The sequence below is a fragment of the Acanthamoeba castellanii genome (assembly GCF_000313135.1).
Source record: "Acanthamoeba castellanii str. Neff unplaced genomic scaffold scf7180000084776, whole genome shotgun sequence".
Taxonomy (NCBI): domain Eukaryota; phylum Discosea; order Longamoebia; family Acanthamoebidae; genus Acanthamoeba; species Acanthamoeba castellanii.
In genome coordinates, this window is record NW_004457586.1 from 230,267 (window position 1) to 252,104 (window position 21,838).

The window sequence follows — 21,838 nt, forward strand, 5'->3', positions numbered from 1 at the left end:
TCAGATCGAAGACGGGGGCGTGGTGCGCAACCACGGGGGCGGGGATGGCGGTCTGCTGCTGCTGCGACATCTCTTGCTCTCTCTCTCTCTTGATCGAAGGCGGGGGACAAAAGAAACCAAAAGGAACCTCCGCGCCTCTCTCTTCGACCCCGGCGACGGAACCAAACCGGCACCTCCGAAAGGTCCGTACCTTTTTTTTAATTTGCGCAGGAATTACAAGAAGTCAACCTAACGTCCCGGGGGGGGGCGTATTTTGTCGTCAGCCCTGGTCCTGGTCTGGTCCGGCAGGGATGCCCAGGGATTGGACAAAGGCAATCCACTCGGCACCCAACCTGTCCGAGGGATGAATTGGACCAGACAATGGGCCATGACCCTGCACCAGGCATTGGCGAGGATCAGCACCATCTGGAAGATACAAGTAGAACCCCCACCAGTGAGTGGGAGGAACTCAGAGCGCATTTGAGTGGTGTGTGTCGTACGCTCAAGAAGGGTGTGGACCAACTGCTTGATGGGCTCGAGCTGACCTTCGAAATACGGCCACTGCATGTTGATGGTCCGGTACAAAAATGTCTCACCATGCCCATTCCTTGCGTTAATGTCAACTCCATGTGATACCTGCAAATCCAAGCAATGGCAAACCTGATCAGCCACCACCCACACCCAGAAGGGTAACATGCAGCAGCAGACATGGAAGGAGGTGAGCTGCGCAACTTACCAACATCTGGAATAACTCAGGTGCATCTGACAGGCTCACACCAAACAAAATTGGCTCTTGTGCTTTCCCTGACTGGCCATTCATGTCCGCTCCCCTCTGGACAAAATTGTTCAGACAATCAGCCAAGGGTACAGAAACGGGGGGAGGGGGAGAGGGATGGTTTTTAATGCGGACCTCAATAAGCAGCTCAACCAACAGTTTTGCTGTCGTTTGATCATGTATCCAGGAGTATTGAGTGACAGCTCGAAACAATGGCAGGTCCTCTCCATCACTGCCATTTGGATTTATGCCTGTCCACCACCGCCGCCGCCCCCCCCCCCAATATAAATGTTACAACAACAGCTGGCCAGGCACACAACTGCGAAGAAAGAAGCTGAATTCAAACGCACCGAGGTCCAGCAGAGCCTCTGTAAGTCTGTATCGGGTAGAACTGACTGCTGCCAGGAGTATGGGTAGGCCGATTCCTGCAGAGCGAAAGAAGAAGGACGAAAGGCGTGTTGTTGTGTTCCCCCCCCCCGCCATCAGTCCCCGTGCTTCCTGCATCGTGGAGCGGCTTCTGCTTCTGCGCCAAGTGTGGGGAGTTCGTACGACGCTCTAGAACATCGACCCCATGTTCGATGAACAGCTCGATGAGATTAACCAAGACCTCTGAGTCGGCACGCCGGCCTGAAGCAAGTGTGGCCAGACACTGAACGAAGATATACAATATTGTGCCCATTAGAAACACCAACGGTTTGTGGCCATTACGCTAGCTACACATGGGGCTACAACAACGAATCAGAGGGTTTGGCTTACGTACCAAGACAGGATCGTTGGAGTGAACATCAGCACCGGCAGCAATCAAGCGCCTGCATATTTCCACTTTGTTGAGCGTGCTGGCGTTCTGGGTGGTTCATTGATGTCGCCCCAAAATACGTTAGCTACATCCATCACATGCCAGATCAGCGCTGGCCCATAAAGGAGCGAGCAACGTATGCCAAGCGGCACGGTACCCTGAGTGCATAGTGGAGGACGCTTCTGCCCAAATTGTCCACGGCCTTAGCGTCGGCTCCGTGCTCGAGAAAAAATTCGATGAAGGCCAGGTTCTCGTGTTCAGCATAGAGCGCAGCGTGAAGCGGCGTACAACCTTTTTCGTCGATAGTGTTGATGTCGAGACCCATCTCAAGGAAGAGCGACAGCATATTCTTGGACTGGCAGGTAGCGGCTAGGAAGAGTGGCGAAACGGGGGTCTGCACGTCGATGCCCACATTGGACGTCAGTTAAGCACACACCCACACACACCCACCCACACACACACACACACACACAGACGCCCAATGTTGACACACACCCACCCAGACCCCCAATGTTCACACACACACACACACCACCCGAGCGTGGGGCGTACCTTCTTCGTCTGGGCTTCGGCTGCGGAGAACAAGACCTTGGCGCCGTGCTCCACCAAAATGCGCACAACGGTGAGACATCCGCTGAGCACTGCCAAGTGCAACGCCGATTGCTTGGAATTGCACAGAACATCCTTGTCTGCAGAGGAAAAAACGCGACACGGCACGGCACGGCACAACACGAAGTCGGTTGGGGAGAGGGGGGGAGGGGCGGTGGGTTCAATGCCCTGACTGGTGCACATTCTAAGGGGCCAAGGTGTACAGTACCAGCGCCTTTCTTGAGCAGGAGGGCCACCATGAGCTCGCGCCCATTTTCCGCAGCGAAGTGAAGAGCCGTCTTGCCCGTCCTGGGCTCCACGGCGTTGACCAGCGCTTGTGCTTGCTCCGGCCCACCAGCCCGCTCCAGCAGCACTTCCATGGTCTGTGGTGGTCGGGGAATGAATTGTAAAAGAAAAACCAAAAGGTTCTGAGGCAAAGCTGGTGGCGCCACATGGAGATTGGGGGGGGGAGGATACCTTGATGTTGCCACCGGCAGCGGCTAGGAACGAGAGTGGCCGCGCGCCCTTCTTCCTGCCTCTCTTCTGGGACTCGGTCAGAAGCGTGAAATCGCTGCCTCCTGCGCCATGCCGCAGCAGGACCTTCGCGCACGAGTGTGGTGAGTGGGCGCAATTTGTGCGTGAGTGCACCCTATTGGCATGAGAAAAGCACGTGACGAACCTCGACGGCGTCAAGGTAGCCCTTGGCCGCGGCGGTACCCACGGGCGTGTTTCCGTGGCGGTCGGACACGTTGACATCGGCGCCCGCGAGCGCGAGCAGGTCGATCACTTCGGCGCAGCCCACGGACGCTGCCAGGTGAATCGGCCGCGTGCATGTGACGTCATCATCCTGGGCCTCATTTGCGGCGGCTCGAGCGTTGTGGACAGGGCGCTTGCCGTTGATCATATCCACGCTCACATTGGCACCCTCCGTCGTGAGAAGGGCCTGCAGCACACGGTCGTGCCCGCATACAGAGCACCACCTGCCGCGCGCACAAAATCGTTGGCACCAACGACTAGCTCGCGCCGGGTGGAACAGAGGGTCCGAAAACGTGAAAGGGCGGCGGGGGCGTACTTGATGGTTCGCCACAGGCGCTCCTGTTGATCGTGGGCGTACTGAGACTGGATGCGCCGAAGCGACCTGGCTGCCCGCACACAACGTTCCTCCCATTCCTCTGCAGCAGGCCGGAGATACAACGTTGAAGATTGTCGGGGCAAGAAGAAGGGCACCATCAGCACTCACTGTGTCACCATTTCACTGAAGAGGAGCGTGCCGCGGCCGCAACCTTCCTGCCGGGCGGTCGGTGAGGGGTGCGAGCTGAAGTGGTGGCGGTAGACAGCCGCCCACACGGAGGGCGATTCGCACATGGCGAGCCAGGCCTGGCACACGCTCTTGGCTCGCGCCACGCTGGCCGGGTCAAGAGTGCCTATGATGTGCTGCAGGAGCTCTAGCGGCAGCACCTGGTGCACCTCCCTGGCTTCTTCAACCACGTCATGTTTCGCCTCCTCTTCTTCTTCATTGACAGGCGTAAACAGGCCCAGAGCCTTCAAGGCGCTCGTGCAGCTCCATCAACTCAAACTCGGGGTGGTGCTAAAAAGAAGGCACCGGTGGTGGCCGCCAATAAAAAAAAAAAGGGATCTTTTTCTTTCTGTTTTCCCTTTGCTGTTTTCTCTGCCAACGTGTGTTTTTTGTTTTGCAAAAAACATCAACGCGCATTCCTCTCGACGATCTTGGCGCCAAGGGGGGCAGGTGTTACGGCCATTCGCTGTACAGCAGCCGGAGAGTAAGGAGCAGGCCCAGCATGCTGGGCAATCCGTCGCGGGGACAACCCAACATCCACGACATTGCGTCCAATGGCGACGTGGCGCAAATGGAGGCTCTGCTTGCATCGAATCCCGATTTGATGTCTGAGGCGGAGGGGGGCACGCTGAAGACGCCTCTCCACTTGGCGTGCGAACGGGGCGACCTCGAACTCGTGGCACTCCTGCTCGCCCGTGGAGCCGATACTGCAGCTCGTGATCGGCACCAGCTGACGCCTCTCTTCGCTGCTGTCAAGCGCAACGCCGCCAAGGTTGTACGACTCCTCCTGCGCTCTGGAGGCTCACAGGCCGACCCACCGCCGCCGCCACAAGGGGGCAACGGTGGTGGTGGTGGGGAACCGACGCCTCAAGGAAGACTCTCTGGATGGTCGACTCGGCCGAGCCACAGCACAAGCGCGACAACGGCCGTAGCTACGCGGCCGTCAGCCTCTACTCCTTCGTCGCCAGCGAGCGATCCCAACGTTGTGGCGAAAAAAGGGGAGACGCCACTTCTGTGGGCAGCACGCTTCGGCAAGGCGTCGGTGGTGCGAGCGTTACTCAAGGCTGGCGCCGACGTGCACTACTGTCCAGGCCGGCAGGCCGGCGGTGTGCAGCTGCGGACGGCCCTGCATTGTGCGGCGGCAAGCGGACGAGAAGACCTTGTGCGTCTGCTGCTGGCCCACGGCGCGTCTCTCAACGTGGTCGACGGCGAGGGCAAGACACCAATCTTCTCTGCCGTCAAGTACGACCAGGGTCCCGTGCTCGAGTACCTCTTCTCTCTGCCCGACATCAACCTCCTCCATCGCGATTCGGCCGGTCGCTCCATCCTCCATGCGGCTTCGTACGTCGTGCCTCTCCTGCCAAAATTGTTGCGCTGGTCCTACATGGTTTTTACATGCGTCGTGTGTGTGTTGTTTCGTTGGCGGTACCGCGGTGTCGCAGAGCGAGTGGACACTTGGCGATCGTGAAGCGGTTGGTGGAGCTGGCGCCTTCCCTATTGGAAATGAAGGACCGGGATGGACAGACCTGCCTCTTCTCGGCGGCCAAATACCAGCGCGTAGACGTCCTCCGGTTTTTGGCGCAGGAGAAGTCAGCCAACGTCAACGTGCGCGACCGTCGCGGACGGACACCCCTGCACTCGGCGTGTGCAGGCGGCGCTGTGCCTGCCATTGGTATGTGTCGCCTTGCTTGCTTGTGGAGGGGCGTCCCGATGACTTTCATGTACGTGGAGTCGCTGCTGACTCTTTCGTTTCGCAGGCTTGTTGCTGGAGATGGGTGCGCTGCCAAATATGCAGGACGACCAGGGCCAAAGTACTACTTATTAGCCCATTCTCTGCTGTGTGTTGCTTTCCCTCTGCGTTTTGCTAATCATACGGCACTGCCACTGCGGTGTTTCTAGGTCCCCTCTTCTCAGCAATTAAGTACCAGAAGACCGAGGCCGTAGAGTGCCTCCTCAAGGCCGGCACTCGCACTGTTGATGTGAACCTCCAAGACAAGGCCGGTATGACGGCTTTACATCATGCTAGCAAAGAGTCCTATCGGTACCTTCTTCTTGTGTCAGGCAGTGTGCGTGGTTGTTATGCAGCTGTGGTGCCACCGCATCCCTCGCGTACTGACTCATCCACTTCGCGATGTGCGCAAGCAGAGAAGGCACAGAACAACTGTTGTGCTGTGAGCGAATCGACGTCAACGTAGCCGACAGCCGGGGCAAAACGCCGCAAGACTATGTTGTCGATGACACCATACGAGATCTCTTCGTCGAGCGCATTACCACAGGTACGCAGCTTTTGGCTTGCCCCAATGTGTGATGTGCCCACAAATTCGGCCAGGTCTCATAATCACACAACGTTCGCAGAAGGGACGCCCTCGCGAAAGAGAAAGGCTGTGGAGGGTGAAGAGGGAGCCTCTCCGCCGGGCTCACCGTCATCGTCGTCATCATCAGCGGCTACAACGGCCTCCTCACCATCGTCCTCCATCACAGTTCTGCCGCAACAGTCAACGCCACGCCGCCCGCTACCGACTTCTTCCTCCTCTCCCGTGCTCCCCGCCAAGTCGCCACCGAAGAAGGCACGCGCGTCGCCTCACTCGACCATAGGCCGCACCACTGTAGATACCGATGCCTATGACCTTTCGACTGTGGCCTACGAGCCAGCACGACGTAAATCAGGTTCGCGCCTACCCGTTTTCGTATACATTTATTTGCTCTCTGCGCGTGCGTGCGTGCGTGCGTGCGTGCGTGCGTGCGCTCACACGTTGTGATGTCAATCCTTCAAGCCGGTGAGAGACCAACTGGAGCGGGGGAACAAGAGCGGGATTGTGATTCTATCAGTTACGACCTGGCGCTGAGCTTTGATGGAGCTGATGGTACTCCAGTCGGAGAGCGACGAGCGCACAGCCAGGTGAGCACCTCTCTCTCTCTCTCTCTCTCGTGTCCCGTTGCTGCGTAGCTTCTAAGCCCCCTTCCTTAACTCGTGATTGCAGGAGAAGGGGAAGGGCATGCACATAGATGAAGATGACGAGGACGAGGACGAGGACGAAAGTGAGTTGATCCAGACGGCCCGGTTTACCCGCGTGGAAACCAGCGTTCGGTCCATATCAGGCGAGTCAGGTATCAGCTTATTTATTTTGTCGGGCACACTGGCTAGTGGGCCGTGTTTGTGGAGTGGTGACGTACTCACCTGCCGTACCGCTGGCACCAGTCAACCTGTCGATAACGGAAATGCTGAAGGTGTGGGAGATCAAGATCGACGAGCTCAAGTTTGGCGAGGCCCTGGGGACAGGCGCATTTGGCTCAGTGTGCAGTGCGTGCCCTCCACCATTGCCTCGTGATGGAGCAGGCACGTGACCACTTACGATGATCACCTTCCCCTCCGAATTGTTTGCTTGCTCAGAGGGTACCTGGCGTAGCAGTGAGGTCGCCATCAAGCGATTACACAAGCAGGACGACACCGCTCTCAAGATGTTCTTCAAAGAGGTCCAGCTCATGTGGTGCGTTGCCACGCTGCATGACGGCTTTTGTTCGCCGTTTGTGCCTTATGAAGGTTCCCTCTCACCTCTCCACAGTAAGTTGAGACACGGCAACATTGTACAGTACTTTGGCGTGTGTCTTCATCCATCTGCTCGGTGCTTGGTCATGGTACGCTCCGCCGTGGCACGCCCAACGTCATTCTCCTCCGCACGCCTGCTTACCAACCAACTCTTTCCGGAACCAGGAGTATGTACCTGAGAGTCTAGCGGGTCTGTTACGTCATGGGCCGATCGACCATTCTTTGCTCGTCATGATTGCCAAGGGCATCGCCCAGGGGATGCATTACCTACACTGCTCGAGTACTGGCCTCTCTTTATTTATATCCTCTGTTGATCCTCGCTGTCCGCTGACTGTTTCGTGCGTGGTCTTCCTCGTTGTGGCCATTCACTCTACCGCAGACATCATTCACCGCGATCTCAAGGTGCCTCCTCCTTCCCCTTGACCGCACGACTCACCACCCCGTTCGTTGATTTGTCATTAAAATAACCTTTGCTTGGTGTGTTTCTATGGCGATCGCCTCGATATCACAGCCCTCCAACATCCTGGTACCGCTTATCGCGCTTTGTCCCGTGTTCTCGTCTCTCCTTAACGTAGTGTCTCAACCACACACACACGACACCACACATGTGCAGCTGGATAACCAATGGACTCCCAAGCTTTGCGATTTCGGAGGTGCGTCTTTGCTTATGAGTGGAGAAGCTGGTAGGTGGCTGGTTCTCAGCTTTTTCTTCACCCTGAGCAGTGTCCCGAGAAAGCGACGCCACGGCCACGATGACTGGCCTTGGGACCCCCTTGTACATGGGTATGCCATTTTTTACCGTTTTGACTATTCTTCGCGCGTGTTGGCACCAGCGTGATGAGGGGCTGACATCTGAGACCACTTCAGCGCCCGAGATGCTGCAAACGAGGCATTACGGCGCCAAGATCGACTGCTACTCTTTCGCCATGGTCCTGTGGTACACAACTGTGCCCTCCCCCCTCCGCCTCCGATAATGGTGACGGGGTAACCATTGGGGGGGGGTATTTGGTTTTGCAGGCAGATGTGTACTGGAAAGAAGCTCATGGACGGATTCGGTTTCGACAAGGACAGCGTTCCGCCCATGCGGGTGGCTTTCAAGGCCTGCTACGAGAAGCTTCGGCCAATCATGCCCGCTGACTGCCCGCCAGCCCTGGCTGATCTCATCCGCGCATGTTGGGAGGACGCGCCCGAGATGCGGTACCTCCACTACACCTTCGCCGCCCTCTATCTCAATTGGGGCCTGACCGCTTCCCCCCCACCCACCACCACCACCACACACATTGCTGTTTGTGACTGCCTACAGGCCCTCCTTTCAGCAGATTTTGGAGAAGCTCAGCGACCTCGGGTGAGATGAGCCCCATCTGCCTTCTGCTTGTTCGCGGTGGAATGCCCCCCTTCTTCTTTATTTAAACACAACACCCGTAGCACACACGTGTTCAATGTTCATTCTTTTTATGTGTCCTCATTGCCCGCGGGACAGACGACCTTGCACTGCACTGCACCCCTTTGTTCCGCGGTGGCAATGTCCACAAAAAAGGGCGCGAGCGAATTACGCGGAGGCACCAGCCGACTTTTCACTGGGATTGGTTCACAACAAAGTTCCGGAAAGGCCAGGACCGAGAGAGCAAAGGTCAACTCTCTCTCTTACACACCACACAAGCCAGCAGCAAAGGAGGAGAAGAGAAGGTCACCAGAGAGTCGCTTCCCAGTTGTCACAACGCAGCAGCATGAAGAAGATCAAGACCGCGAGCAGTAAGGCCACGCAGAAGCTGAAGCGCACTTTCTCCAAGCTGGCCCACAGGAACAAGGGCGGCGGAGGTGGGGGCCTGCAGCATGCCGCCGCGGAACGCGACCGTGCGCGAGCCGAAGGCCTCCACGCCGGTTCGTCGATGGACGCTGCCGCCCTCGGCTACGTCGCACCGCCGGCCGAGGTGCCGGCCACCGGTCTGGAGTGGGCCGCTGCCGCCGGGGTGATGCCGCGCGAGCAGTGGGCGGTCCACCTGCGCGACCTCGAGACAAGCAGCGGCGGCGTGGGAGGGCGCTACCTCAGCGGCAGCAGTGCGGCGCGACGCGGTGATGACGAAGAGGGCGAAGAGGGGGTCCAACAGCGAGAGGAGGAGCGGCGACGAAGGCGCGAGAAGCGGGAGAAGAGGGAGAAGGAGTCGCGGCGAAGGCGACGACGCGAGGAGGCGGAGGCCGATGAGAGGAAGGCCGCGAGGCGCAACAGTCGACACAGCCACAGGAGCCGACGGTCGAGCAGCGAGGAGGACAGCAGCAGCAGCAGCAGCAGTGGCGACAGTTCGTCGGAGAGGGCGCGGGAGCGGGAGGAGAGACGCCGGAAGAGGGAGAAGGAGAAGAGGAGGCGCCAGAGGGAGCGCGACGAGAGGGAAGAGCCGCGGCGGCGAAAGCGGGAGAGCCGCCGCGGGTCGCTCGAGGCCAGGTACCTGGCCGACGCCCAACCGGAGACTGGTCGGGCGGCAGGCGCCTACGGAACGTCGACGTGGCCGACTACGAACCGCAGGTGCCCGTCGAGGAGGACGAGGAGTCGTACCACCGCGACCCGTCGACGGCCACCTCGGACGGCGAAGCGCGAAGCACTGAGTCAGTGGCCAACGTGGCCGAACTGGAGGACGTGCTGGACGAGGCGCGCGTGAAGAGCCCCCCACGCGACCGACCGTCGGAGCGCGACGAGGGGGCGGACGATGACGACGAGGACGGCTACGAGGACTACTACGACTACGCGAGCTCGGGTCCCATCGGCGCCGGGATGACGGAGAGCGACGGCTCGCTCGTGGTGTCGACACAGCTCGACCGGCTCCCGCCTCCCGCGAGAGCACCAAACGCCGGGGCGGGCGAGCTGGGCAAGCCCATGCTCACGTCGCTCGGGGTGTCGCCACCGCCCGACGACGATGACGCGAGCGGCGATTGCGATGAGGAAGCGGCGAAGATGGGCACGGAGGGCGGGACGGGCGTGACGGAGCTGCAGGAGATGGTGATGAGCCCTGCGAAGCAGCAGCTCCTGGAGAGCGCGGGCGGAGATGCGGCTCTGACGAAGCGAAGGGCGTCGGAGGTCTTCCTCTCCGACACGGACAGCGGTGCTCGTCGCGAAAGCGCGCCGGGCGGCGACGCTGCCCACAGCTGATCACGGCGCACACTGTGTCTCTCTTCACCAACTGATTGCTGAGGGCAAACAAATAAACAGTGGCACTGTTGTACGTGAGATCTGTTGTTTTTTTTTAAATGTTTGTTAATTTATTTTTGTGGTTTAGGAGCTACGTAGCAGAAGAAAGGCCTCTCTCTCTTCGAAGGAAGAAGGTGGCTCGCTCTTAGTGGTAGTGGTCGAATCGGGGATCGAACTCGCGCTTCTGGGCATCGGTAGAGTCCTCGAGGTAGAGCACCTTGAGCTTCTCCTTGTGGAACTTGAGGACCTTGAAGAAGTCGGCGTGGGACTCAAGCATCTTCTCCCTGCGGCGGGCGGCGTCGGGGGTCTCCACCATGTTGCCCTGCACGAACTCCAGATCCTGCAGGAGCTCCGCCTCGACGTGCTTTCGCCGCTCGCTGCTCTCGGGGTACTTGCGCACCACCGCCAGCTGCGCCTCGATCAGCTCCTTCTCCGCCGTGTGGTACTTCTTGAGCCGGCCATCAACCGACGCCTATAGCACACGCATCACACGTTCATCGCCCGTCAGCATCTTGTTCACCAAAGGGGAGACAGCATTCAAGAAGAAGTGAAGGGGTGGTGAAGGTGGTGTAGTGAAATAATATTACCTCGAAGAAGTCCTGGGACTCCTTGAGGTTGTGGAAGATCTCGTCGAGGCCGCTCGAGTAGGTGACGGCGGTGTCCTTGTCGAGCGTGGGCGGCTTCTGGGCGTCCTTCAGCTTGGGGTAGTCGAGGGTCTTGGAGCAGTAGTCGTCGAGGTTGAGCTCGAGCCACTCGCACACGCGCACGATGCCCTGGCTCCACTCCGCCAGCTCCTTGTACTCCTTCTGCTTGGTGAGGAACAGCTCGCGCTGCTTGGTCAGCCGCTCGACCTCGTCGGCCAGCTCCTTGGCGAACTCCTTCTGCTTGGGGTGGCTCGCGAAGGCCGGGGCCGACACGACCTCGAGCTGCTCCTGCGCCATCTTGGCGTCGACGTCGAGCTTCTCGAGCTCCTGGGTGACGTGGTCGTAGTGGCCCTGCTTGAGGTCGGTGCCGTCCTTGTAGAACTGCGTCATGATGCCCATCACCCGCTTCAGCTTCTTGTACTCGGCCAGCGAAGGACTGTCGGCATCGATCTCATCTATGTCGATACCGCCCGCGGCCGGACGACGGGGCGCCTTTCCCTCGAATGGGCAACCCTTGGCCGTCTCCTCTCCTTCGGCTGGAAGATGAAGCAAACACAACCGCGTGGCGGTTAGATCCTCGCACCTCCACAAAAATTTGGTGCATCGCGATCTAGATTAGATTAAAATCAAGGGATGATCATCCGGAGCCACGTACTCTTCTCCTTCGCAACCTCCTCGACGTTGGCCGGGGCGGCAGGGCTCTTCTCACCAGTGAAAGGGCAGGACATCTTCGTTGGTTATTGATTGGATTGATCCGATGGGGGGCGCACAAGGAAGGAACGCTCGTGTCGTGTTGTTCGCACGATTAGCTCCGCCCGACGAATTCCTGGTATTCTGAAGGGAGGCCTCACCCGGACTTTGGCCAAAGAGACATTCATGTCTGGCCAGCCCGGATTCCTTCTCGTCCCAAGGCACAACGACGACAACAACAACCAAGCACGTCTGATCACGTTCCCTTCAGTCAGCCGCGCCGCAGCATCAACGGACGTTGGAGCGCGTCAGATCGGAAAGAGAAGGAACGTGATCGGTCGTGCTGGGTAGAGAACGGGGGATGGACACACAGGCAAGAACGCAACGGTCCAGGCACGCTCGAGGGCACGTGCAGCACACAAAAGCGGACAGAAAGAGCGAAAAGAAGGGAGAAGGGGCTGTATGTATTGTGTGTCTCTAGTGGTGCTCCTCTTCCTTGATGAACCGGAGACCGCAGTAGCCGCAGTCGTGGGGGCCGGGCTTGTCCAGGTTGATAAAAATACGAGGGTGCCCAAGAGCGCCACCACCTGCAGTACGGAGCAAGGAAGATTGGGGCGGGGGGGGGGAGTGAGCTCGAAAATACGTTCAAATAGAGGGGGGGGGTTAAACCTCCATCACAAACCGCGGTGCTTCCGTGAGTGACCTTGGGCGGAATCTCGTGAATCAATTCCTCAGCCGGCATAGGCTGTCAAGGAGGACGATCCTTAGCAAAATTAATGCTTGCAGGGGGGGGGTGAATAGAGAGGAGGGGCTTACGGCGTAAAGATTGCCAGGGTTTTCCGGCACACCAGGGCGGAAGACGTCATCCTTGAGGGCGATTTCGGTATCGCCAAGGAATGGAATTTTAAGCTTCAAGCTCGATGCGGCCCTCGAGGCTGTTGAGCTCAACGTGGCTCGCGAGGCGAGGAGGGAAGACGACGAACGTCCATAGGCGGGCAGCATGCCCCTGCTGAGCTGCGGTGCGGCGCGCCTCATCTTCTTGTGGTTCTTGTTGTCTGCCTTATTTTTGTTGTTTTTATTTGTCTCTTTATTTTATTCTCGTCGACACAGACAAAGAAGGCCCAACAGCCAAGATGACTGACCTGGGGGATGACGTGAAGTGCGCTCGCTGCGGTGAGGAAGTGTATCAGTCTGAGAGGTACAGTCAACCCCAACCTTTTCGCAACAATCCCTTCTTAGCTTCGTTCTTCCCCCCCCCCTCTATTTTCTCTCCCTTCACTTTTCACCCGTGAACCAACAGGCTTCGTGCCGTCAACAAGGGTATGTGCACACGGGAGGCTTGAGTGACAGTGGAGAGGAGTGGTTGGTAGCGTTCACGGCGTGGCTACCCGAATGCTACACGCGTGAGGTCTGCACTGACCCTGTTCTTTTGCTGCCCCACAGTGTACCACAAGATATGTTTCAAATGTGCCGGCTGTGACAGCGCTCTCTCGTTGGGCAAGGAGTTCAAGCGGGATGGTATCACCCTCTGACTTGCTTCCTTCCCTGTGTGTGGTGTGTCGTGTGCTGTGTGTGTGGTGTGTCGTGTGGCACGCTTACCCCAGTACTCCTCTTACGCACGCCTTCGCCTCTCTTTTCTTGGACGTTGTGGTGGTGGCTGCTACCCAGGCCATCCCTTCTGCAAGAAGTGCTACGACTCCAATTACCGCGTGGGCCAGGGCAATCGCGTGTGAGCCCATCAGCTTCAACTCTCGGCAGGAGGAGGAAGAAGAAGGAGGAGGAGACCTAAGGAGCCTACAAAGAGAAACAACAATGAAGGCCTCACTCTCCTCCACGCCCCCCCCTCCCCGCTCTCTTCGCCTCTTTGTCTAAAGTCGGAGAGACGGAGACCACAAAATCCGCCGTTGCCGGGCGCCTCTTCCGCGGGGAAAGAGAAGAGGCCAGGAAAGAAAGAGAAAGAACACACGCACAAGAGTTCATTCAGTGCAGCACACCCACCAGAGAAGCGGAAGAGGGAGGCACACCGCACCCCCTTCTCTTCACGACAGCAGCCCACCACCGGCAGAACCAGAGCCAGCAGCAGCAGCCATGCGCAGACACGGTTTGAGACTTGTGGGGCGACCAGCCACCTCCCGCACCGGCACCCTGGGTGGTGCGGGGTGTTGGCCGACGCTCGTGTCATCGCCGAGCGTCGGGAGCGGGCGGGTGAGCCAGCCGCACCACCTGCTCTACTCGTCCGCGTCGCGCCCCGTCGGTTCGCCCTTCTCATCTTTCCTCAAAGAGGCCCAACAGCAGGCTGCCGCCGCCGCTGCCGCCACCCCCGCCCCCTCTCTGGCACCCTCCGCGGCCACTGCGGAGGAGAACAGCAGCGAGTCCCTTCCCAACTCGCCCTCGTCCCCTTCCAGTGCCCCAGTCGCCCCCGTATCTCTTCCCCCCCACCCACAACCGTCAGCTCAGATCATTTTCTATTTGTTCCTTGGCCTCGCGCGCGTGTTCCTTGTTTGACGGTGACCTCCGCACGCGACTTGGTCGTCCCTCTTCGCCCCCCCAGGGTGTGATGCTGGTGGAGGAGAGCATGATCCCCGAGTACGACCTCATCGTCATCGGCAGCGGGCCGGCCGGACAAAAGGCCGCCATTCAGGTTCGTCTCCACCCCTCAGAGTGATAATGATGGCCTTAATTGGTGAGTGAGTGAGTGAGACTGATGGTCGACGTGGTGGTGGTGGATAGAGCTCGAAACTGGGCAAGCGCGTGGCGCTGGTGGACGACGGAGCGTGGCTGGGCGGGATCTGCCTCAACACCGGCACCATCCCCTCCAAGACCCTCCGCGAAGGTGCTCACTCTCCCGCTACGCCCACCCGCCGCGCTCGATCACAGCTCTTGCTCACCGCGCTGGCGGTATGTGCTGCGCATGGTGTGCACAACGCAGCCATTCTGTACCTGAGCGGATTCAAGCAGCGGTTCTTCTACGGCAAGAGCTACACGGCCAAGGAGAACTGGAACTTCTCCGACCTCACCTACCGCGTGCAGAGCGTGATCAAGCGCGAGAAGGAGGTGATCATGAACCAGATCACCCGCAACCACGTCACCCATGTGCGAGGCCGTGGCTCGTTCTGGGACGCCAACACGATCCTCGTCAGGTCCGCCCTCCCCTCCCAGCTCCGTCGTGGTCTGACCTGCGGACTCCCAAATGCATTTCTCAACCAACACACACGACACAACACACACACAACACACTTACACACACAACACCTTGCCGGTTCCGCTGTGCAGCGATTCGCATGGAACGAAGGGAAAGCTGAGAGGCAAGCACATCCTGGTGGCGTGCGGTACCCGGCCGGCCCACGACCCGAACATCCCCTGCGACGGCAAGTACATCTTCGACGCCGACCAGATCCTCAACCTCTCCGGTGCGCGCAGGCCCCGATCGCCCTCCCAGCCGCCTGCTTGCAGCATTATTGCCATTTTCTCATCATTTCTTTGGTGTGCTCTGGTGTGCGCTGCAGAGATGCCCCGCAACCTGATCGTGGTCGGGGCCGGCGTGGTGGGCATCGAGTACGCCGCTATGCTGGGCTCCCTGGCCAACACGCAGGTGACGGTGATCGATCAGAGGCCCGAGCTGCTGGAGTTTGTGGACCGCGAGATCGTCGACAACCTGGTCTTCCACATGCGTGAGGCGCGAGGCAAGTTCAGGCTGGGTGAAAAGGTTGTCCATCCCACCACCCCATAGCGACGCACGGTTGGTGGTGCATGTGTGTGTGTGTGTGTGTATGTGTGTGTTGTGTGTGTGTTGTGTGTGTGTGTGCGTGTGTGTTCCCGAGGGAGTGGCTCACCCGTCCCTCTTGGGGTATCGTGTTCAGGTGAAAAACGTGAAGGTCGACGAGGCGCGCAAGCGCGTTATTGCCGAGCTGGAGAGCGGGAAGCGCGTGATCGGCGACTCGCTCCTGTACGCCGTGGGGCGGCAGTGCAACTCTGACTCGCTTAACCTCGCCGCCGCCGGCCTCACCGCCGACGCTCGAGGTACACTCGTGTCTCACCCACCTGCGCCGACGCCGTTGACTGACGCGTTGAAACCGGGCAGGGCGCCTGAGGGTGAACGAGCACTACCAAACGGCGGTGCCGCACATCTACGCCGCCGGCGACGTGATCGGCTTCCCGTCCCTCGCGTCGTCGTCGATGCTGCAGGGCCGCTTGGCCGTGTGCCACATGTGGGGCCAACAGTGCGCCCGCGTGCAGCCCAGCCTCATCCCCTACGGCATCTACTGTACTCGCCCCCTCCTTCTTCCCACACACCACTCCTGCCTGCGAGCTTTCGTAGCTAACCTCGTTTTCCTTCTTCTTTCGCGCAGCCATTCCTGAGATCAGCATGGTGGGGCAGACCGAGCACGAGCTGACCAAGAACAACATCCCCTACGAGTACGGCATCGCGCGCTACTCGGAGATCGCCAAGGGCATGATGATCGGCGACGAGACCGGCGGCATGCTCAAGATTCTCTTCCACCAGGAGACCCGCAAGGTATACATTCAAACATCGCCACCGCGCTCCCCATCGCAGCACGCCCCTTGTCTCACTCCCGCGAACCGCTGAACGTCTCGAAGGTGTTGGGCGTGCACGCCATCGGAGAGAGCGCAACGGAGATCATCCACATCGGACAGGCCGCGCTGGCGATGGGGGCGACGATCGACTACTTCACCAACAACGTCTTCAACTTCCCCACCTTCGCCGAGGCCTACCAGGTTGCCGCGCTCGACGGCTACAACAAGATCATGGCCTAATGATCACCACGTCGGCCATCTTGTTCAGAGAGAGCAAGGTTCGCTTCGCGCCGCACAACAAACAACAAACAAACAAACACTGTCCTATCATTCTACGGCACCACCACTACTATTATTTTATATACTACAATACACCACGAATCGGCTCCCGAGGATCTTGCCTGCTTGGTCGCTGTTCGTTCAGGGGGTGTACTGCCACGAGGCGTCGTCCGCCTCCTCGAGCTCTTCGGCCTGGCTCTGCTGGATCGCCGAGAACCGCTTCTGCAGGCCCGCCAGCAGCAGGTTGGCACAGCTCTGGTCCTCCCTGCAATCACGGTGGCGCCCCCGACCAACAGTACGCACGCACGCACGTCAGCACACGCACGCACAGCCCAACCACACACCCCGGGCCAGGACGGAGGGGATACCGCTTGAGTGCGGGTCGCTTGGAGGCAGCGGGCTTGGCGATGATGGACAGGGCTGCGGCGGGTGTGACTACGGTGGGCGGCGGCGGAGGCGGCGGGGTCACGGCCGAAGAAGACGACGCGGAAGGAGGAGCTACGGCGGCGGCCTTGACGCGCTTGTCGAGGATCTCGAGGGCCTTGGCCTGCCGCTCGACCTTCTTCTCCGAGGCCTCGAGGTGGCTCTGGAGCTTGGCCACCGTCTCGAGTACCTCGCGCAGGGCCTTCCCGCTCTCCTGCTGCACCAGGCTCCGCTCCTCGCGCCTCTCGCGCTCCGCCAGCTCACGCTGCTTCTCCTCGCGCTCCTCGCGCGCCCGCCTCGCGAGGGCCTCGTGCTCCTTGGCCCGCTCCAGCTCCCAGTCCTCGCGCAGCCGCTGGACCGTGGCCCTGGTCTCCCGCTCCCACTCGGCCTGCAGGTGAGCCACGAGCGCCTGCTTCTCCCGCTCCCAGTCGCCGTGCACCCGCCTGACCAGCTCCTTGCGCTGCCGGTCGTTCTCGGCCTGGAGGCCGGCCACCACCTTCGCCACGTCGAGCTCGCTCTGCGCCTGCTTGGCCTCGTCCCCGCCCTTCATCAGCGCCTGCGCGCGCTCGATCTCCTCCCGCAGGGCCTGCTCCCGTTGGGTGCGCTCGCGCTCGCGCTCCTCCATCTCCTCGCGCAAGACCGCAACCAGGCACTCCACACGCTGGCGCTCCTGGGCCTCGCGGGCACGCATCGCCTCGACCTCGCCCGCAAGCGCAGCCAGGGCCGACGTGAGGCGGTCCTCCTTCTCCCGGGCCTGGCCGCGCTCCTGCTCGAGCTCGTCGCGCAGCTCCTTGGCCTCGGAGAGAAGCCTCGCCTCGCGCTGCTCGACGCGCTGCGCTAGCTCGCCCCGGAGCCGCTCGATGCCGCCCTCAACGTCGAGCCGCCACTCGCGCCTGAGCCGCTGCTGGCTCTCGGCCTCGTCAGCCGCACGGGCCTCTTCTCGTTCGCGATCGTTCTTTTCGATCTCCCGCGCGAGCTCCTCCATACGGGCCTCGATCTGCCGCTGCTCGGCCTCGGCGTGGCCCACGCGCTGGCCCAGGTCGGCGGTCTGGCTCTGGAGGCCCTTGACCTGCTCGAAGATCAGCTGCTGCGGGTTGGGCAGGGGCTTCTTGTCCACTGCCGCGTGCACGCCCGATATGCCCCGCTTCAGCACCACAATCCTCAGCTCCCACATCTGCAGGATCGAACCCAAGCCGTAGCTGCCCCACCACCCACCACCACGAACGTCAGCTTGGCGATCAGGGTTAGGGGTGCAGAAGGAGTAGTTAGTTACCTGGCGAGGACTTCGCGAGGGTCGAGTTGATGGCCAGCGAGGGTGCTCAGCGCGAAGGACGAGCGGCGGAGGGTCATGGACTTGCCGCCCAGCTTCGCCGTGATGGCGTGCAGCAGCTGCAGAAGAGAATCCAGCGATGCCTGAGGGTGAGTGCTGGCGCAGCGATGCGAGAGATGAGAGATGATGATAGTGTGTGTGCAGCGTACGTGCGCGATGGGCTGGAGGTTGTTGACTTTGAAGGTCTTGGCCTTGAGTTCGCCGAAGAACGAAATGTCCGGCAGGAGGAAGTTGACCGCGCTGCTCTTGCAGCCCACCCCTGCACACAACCCGCGTCCAAACCCAAAGTGGAACGTCATCGGCCGCAAAGAGACAGAACCCGCAGTAAAAGGGCATCAGCGCTACTTACCGACGGCCTTCTTGAGTTCGTTCTTGAAGGGCTCCAGCAAGGGGAACACCTCTGCGAGGTGGGTGAGCGACAACGGTCAGGTTGAATTTTGCAGTGCGTGTGTGTGTGCGGGTGAGTACCGGGCTTGCCGTTCCAGATATCGTCTTCTTCGATCCCCTGCTCGGCCAAGGTCTGCAGCGCGAGCAGCACCTCCGGCCCCTCAACAACCGGTGCCTGGACCTGGACCATCATTGCAGAGCCCACCCACCAACTGATCAGCACCAACCCACCAACCCAGTGTTGGTGGTCTGGTCGCTCACCTGTGCGCTGACACTGGTGGTGGTGCTGGAGAGGCGGCGCTGGAAGGCGGGGTCCTGCGCGTAGAGGGCCTTGAGCGCGCCGGGGTCCATCGTCATCCGCTTGCGGGCTGAGAGCCGCGTCTGATGCATCACCGATACCGCCGACAAGTGCGACCGCAGAGCCGGCACCGGCGGCCCAGCTGGCGCCGGTGCATCAGCCGCACGGGCCAGTACCGACACCGTCGGCGCTGGTGAGCCGGCCTCGGCCTGCTTCGTGGTGGCCGGGTCGGGCGTGGACGGCAGCGGAGGGAACAACTTCACCTGTCCGGACAGGTTCCTCCGGTTGATCTGCTTCGACGAAGACGCCCCGTAGTCCGAGACTGGCCTGGAGGCGGCCGGGCGCCCCGGCGGCGCATCTTCAGCAGACGACGGCCGGGGGTCGTCGGCTTCGGCCTGCTCCTGCAGGGACGACGAGGAGCGCGGCAGCTTGCGGCGAATGGCGCCGCTCGACGAGTGCCACGACACCGATATGAGGCCACCGCCAATTCCGAGGAATCGGCGTCGTCTTCCTCCGTATCTGCGGCCGTGGGCTGGGGCTGCTCGTCGGCCGCCGACGACGAGTCGGTCTCGGGCGCACTCTGGTCATCGCCTTCGCCGTCCACGTCATCATCAGCGCGTGGCCCTTGGGCGCTCTTGTCCGCGGTGCTGGTAACTACGGCGCTCACGGTCTTCTTCGATTGCTCGCCCTCTTCGGCATCCACCAGAGGTGCAGCGTGGTTGCCGTGACGACCACACCCGTCAGCCTGCGTCGTGGCGCCGGTACCTTGCCTGTTCTTCTGCGTCGTCTTCTTCTTGAGGCCGATGAGGTTCATGAGGCCTCCCTTCCCGACCGACCGCGAGCGCTGGTGCCGCTTCTTGGTCGCCGAATCCGTCGCAGTACCCTCTTCGCCGGCTGGTGGGGTCGTGGTGGTAGTGGTGGCGGCTGCTGAGTCGGCACGTCCTCTGCCCGGCTGGAGCACCTCGACGGCTCCCTCCGAAGCTGAGGTGGTGGGTGGCGCAGGCTGGAGGTCCATCAGCTTGGGGCGGTCCTTGGGTTTCCTCAGCCGTAAGCTGCCGCTCTTCTTCGCTTTCCGCTCTTCTTCGTTCTTTCCTTCGCACGAAGCCATCACCGCTTCACTTGTGGATGTGTGAGTGAGGCCTGTGTCCTGCTGCTGCTGGTAAGTGGTCTGTCTGGGGGTCGCTGGAAAGGACAAGCTACTCAGTAGCATGACCTTGTCGCTGGGTGCCCCTCATTTTCGGTAACTGAGATTCACGGTTCACAGGCTTGTGCTAGCAACCTATCGCCTGTGTTGTTGTGCCAAGTAGAACCATGTGGCGGGTTGTTTATCGATTACATTTGGGAGGACACAAATGCCGCGCCAGCGGCCGTGAATTAGGTGGCGGCGGAGGGTTGGTCGTCGTCGGCGTCCTCGGCGTCGCCCTCGTCGGTGGCGTCCTTGGCGCGCTTGGTGCGGTGCTTGCACTTCTTGGAGAGGACGGTGACGGGGTCGGAGGTGAGCGTGTTGCTCCGCCAGCCGACGGCGTCGGCGCAGAACACGCGGATCAGGTACCGCTTGCGCCCGTAGTAGGAGTTGACCCGCAGCCGCCCGAACACGCCGATCATGTCCTTGCTGTTGCCCTCCATCATCACCATCGTCCGCACCGTGAAGTTCTGCTCCGGCACCGCTTCGCCGGCCTCGCACGCCACGGCCACCTTCAGCAACTTCCCCGCGTCCGGGCCTCGCCACGCCTGCTCCGCCTCCTCTGGCGTGTCTGTTCACCACCACCACCGGCGTCAGCAAAAACGCTATCGCACAAAGAACGAAGAGCGAAAGCGAAGAAAGAACGAAAGAGAGCGAAAAAGGCGGCGGGTGAACCTGAGGGGAGGGTGAAGGCGACGGTGAAACAGAACTCCTTGTTCTGGAGGATCTTGGTGGGCGGCGATTCCACGAAGGCCAGCTGCGCCACGCGCTGGCGAGGCGACGTCGACGTCGGCGAACAGGACGTCGCCGACGAAGACGACAACGACGACGACGACGAAGAAGAGGCGGTGACATTGTTGGGAATAGAGATCGGAGCCGAGCTGGCCGCGCCGCGGGTGCGAGGAGAAGAAGAACAAGTGGCAGAGGCCGCTGATGAAGAGGAAGAAGAGGAAGAAGAGAAGATGGGCGAGGGCAGCGGGTGGGTGTCGAGGCGCCGGAAGTGGGCGTGGACGACGTAGTGTTGGTCGGCGTCGCGGTCGCTGTCGTCGCTGGAGTCGAGGAGCTTGCCCACCTCGTACGAGGGCGGCAGGTCGATGCCGAGCGAGTCGCTCAGCTTGCGCACCTCGACCGGCACGCCGCACGCGCCCCACACCTGCGTCTCGATGCACATGATCAGGTCCTGCACCTTGCTCCCGGCCTCGACGCACACCGACACCGACCCGAGGCCCGGCAGCCGCGCCACCACCTGCAGCACCCGCTGCTGCTGGTGGTACGGGTACGGGTACGGTAGTCCTCCGCTGCGCTGGCCGCCGAGGCCCTGCGGCTGGGCCAGGACCTGGCCGGCGGGTTGCGTTGGTGGGGTCGACCCCCAGGCGGCGAGGGGCGCGCCTGTAGCCGCAGCCGCAGCCGAAGCGGGGAGCTGGGTGGTCTGGAGGAGGGGCACGCCGCCGAGACCGCCGGTGTTGAGGGAGGGCCACCCCAACGGAAAGATGGCCGACGGGTGGGACGAAGACAAAGATGAAGATGACGAAGGTGAAGGTGAAGATGAAGAAGCTGATAGGGAACCGGGGATAGCGGAGGACGAGGTCATAATTGAAGAAAACGCTGAAGAAGCGCCGCTCGCGTCCGACATGGCGAGACGAAGAGAGGGCAGTTGGGGCGGGAAGCCCACCCCGCTCGAAACGAAGGCCCGCTGGGTGGTATGGGGGGCGCGTGGAGCCACGGCCCCTGCGTAGTCCCCCGACCCTTGCACCCCCGCTGGGACGTGTCGGCCGCGCGTTGTTGCTTCCATCTTTGAATTCTGTCTCTTTCTTTCTGTCTTCTTGTCGGAAGCAAAACGGCAGATCTAGCATCCTAATCCGCCAATCGGGAGGCGCATTAAAGCCTCTGATTGGCTGCATGGAC

General features: G+C 60.8%; 10 protein-coding genes across 10 annotated transcripts; 5 read left to right on the forward strand and 5 right to left on the reverse strand.

The window, feature by feature from the left end:
• Positions 1-1,656: 1,656 nt before the first annotated feature.
• On the reverse strand, positions 1,657-3,042 carry ACA1_278740 (ankyrin repeat domain containing protein 44, putative; the record flags this gene model as incomplete). Its single annotated transcript, XM_004344596.1, has 6 exons — positions 1,657-1,662; positions 1,708-1,944; positions 2,103-2,239; positions 2,368-2,521; positions 2,616-2,738; positions 2,818-3,042. 6 exons carry the CDS (start codon positions 3,040-3,042, stop codon positions 1,657-1,659), a joined length of 882 nt encoding a protein of 293 aa, XP_004344646.1.
• Positions 3,043-3,937: 895 nt separating this feature from the next.
• Positions 3,938-7,405, forward strand: ACA1_278750 (ankyrin repeat-containing protein; the record flags this gene model as incomplete). The annotated part of the gene is made up of 12 exons (XM_004344597.1): positions 3,938-4,776; positions 4,878-5,107; positions 5,193-5,246; positions 5,335-5,476; positions 5,581-5,711; positions 5,791-6,102; positions 6,210-6,334; positions 6,417-6,543; positions 6,635-6,736; positions 6,827-6,923; positions 6,999-7,071; positions 7,148-7,405. The coding sequence occupies 12 exons, from the start codon at positions 3,938-3,940 to the stop codon at positions 7,403-7,405; spliced, it is 2,490 nt and encodes an 829-aa protein (XP_004344647.1).
• Positions 7,406-7,587: 182 nt separating this feature from the next.
• ACA1_278760 (serine/threonine kinase, putative) lies at positions 7,588-8,331 on the forward strand (the record flags this gene model as incomplete). The annotated part of the gene is made up of 5 exons (XM_004344598.1): positions 7,588-7,635; positions 7,735-7,765; positions 7,850-7,919; positions 8,000-8,179; positions 8,286-8,331. 5 exons carry the CDS (start codon positions 7,588-7,590, stop codon positions 8,329-8,331), a joined length of 375 nt encoding a protein of 124 aa, XP_004344648.1.
• A 378-nt stretch (positions 8,332-8,709) lies between these two features.
• ACA1_278770 (uncharacterized protein) lies at positions 8,710-10,124 on the forward strand (the record flags this gene model as incomplete). Its single annotated transcript, XM_004344599.1, has 2 exons — positions 8,710-9,422; positions 9,464-10,124. 2 exons carry the CDS (start codon positions 8,710-8,712, stop codon positions 10,122-10,124), a joined length of 1,374 nt encoding a protein of 457 aa, XP_004344649.1.
• A 184-nt stretch (positions 10,125-10,308) lies between these two features.
• Positions 10,309-11,535, reverse strand: ACA1_278780 (uncharacterized protein; the record flags this gene model as incomplete). The annotated part of the gene is made up of 3 exons (XM_004344600.1): positions 10,309-10,635; positions 10,751-11,343; positions 11,463-11,535. 3 exons carry the CDS (start codon positions 11,533-11,535, stop codon positions 10,309-10,311), a joined length of 993 nt encoding a protein of 330 aa, XP_004344650.1.
• Positions 11,536-11,974: 439 nt separating this feature from the next.
• Positions 11,975-12,532, reverse strand: ACA1_278790 (NADH dehydrogenase (ubiquinone), putative; the record flags this gene model as incomplete). Its single annotated transcript, XM_004344601.1, has 3 exons — positions 11,975-12,084; positions 12,167-12,242; positions 12,314-12,532. 3 exons carry the CDS (start codon positions 12,530-12,532, stop codon positions 11,975-11,977), a joined length of 405 nt encoding a protein of 134 aa, XP_004344651.1.
• A 98-nt stretch (positions 12,533-12,630) lies between these two features.
• Positions 12,631-13,286, forward strand: ACA1_278800 (LIM domain containing protein; the record flags this gene model as incomplete). The annotated part of the gene is made up of 5 exons (XM_004344602.1): positions 12,631-12,695; positions 12,798-12,817; positions 12,941-13,015; positions 13,166-13,226; positions 13,256-13,286. The coding sequence occupies 5 exons, from the start codon at positions 12,631-12,633 to the stop codon at positions 13,284-13,286; spliced, it is 252 nt and encodes an 83-aa protein (XP_004344652.1).
• Positions 13,287-13,585: 299 nt separating this feature from the next.
• ACA1_278810 (soluble pyridine nucleotide transhydrogenase) lies at positions 13,586-16,273 on the forward strand (the record flags this gene model as incomplete). The annotated part of the gene is made up of 10 exons (XM_004344603.1): positions 13,586-13,918; positions 14,049-14,138; positions 14,228-14,330; positions 14,427-14,637; positions 14,771-14,907; positions 15,004-15,203; positions 15,358-15,517; positions 15,579-15,761; positions 15,847-16,013; positions 16,097-16,273. The coding sequence occupies 10 exons, from the start codon at positions 13,586-13,588 to the stop codon at positions 16,271-16,273; spliced, it is 1,761 nt and encodes a 586-aa protein (XP_004344653.1).
• Positions 16,274-16,453: 180 nt separating this feature from the next.
• ACA1_278820 (uncharacterized protein) lies at positions 16,454-19,858 on the reverse strand (the record flags this gene model as incomplete). The annotated part of the gene is made up of 8 exons (XM_004344604.1): positions 16,454-16,577; positions 16,681-17,934; positions 18,009-18,148; positions 18,215-18,324; positions 18,415-18,465; positions 18,534-18,633; positions 18,684-19,151; positions 19,232-19,858. 8 exons carry the CDS (start codon positions 19,856-19,858, stop codon positions 16,454-16,456), a joined length of 2,874 nt encoding a protein of 957 aa, XP_004344654.1.
• A 266-nt stretch (positions 19,859-20,124) lies between these two features.
• Positions 20,125-21,566, reverse strand: ACA1_278830 (uncharacterized protein; the record flags this gene model as incomplete). The annotated part of the gene is made up of 2 exons (XM_004344605.1): positions 20,125-20,504; positions 20,609-21,566. The coding sequence occupies 2 exons, from the start codon at positions 21,564-21,566 to the stop codon at positions 20,125-20,127; spliced, it is 1,338 nt and encodes a 445-aa protein (XP_004344655.1).
• Positions 21,567-21,838: the final 272 nt, after the last annotated feature.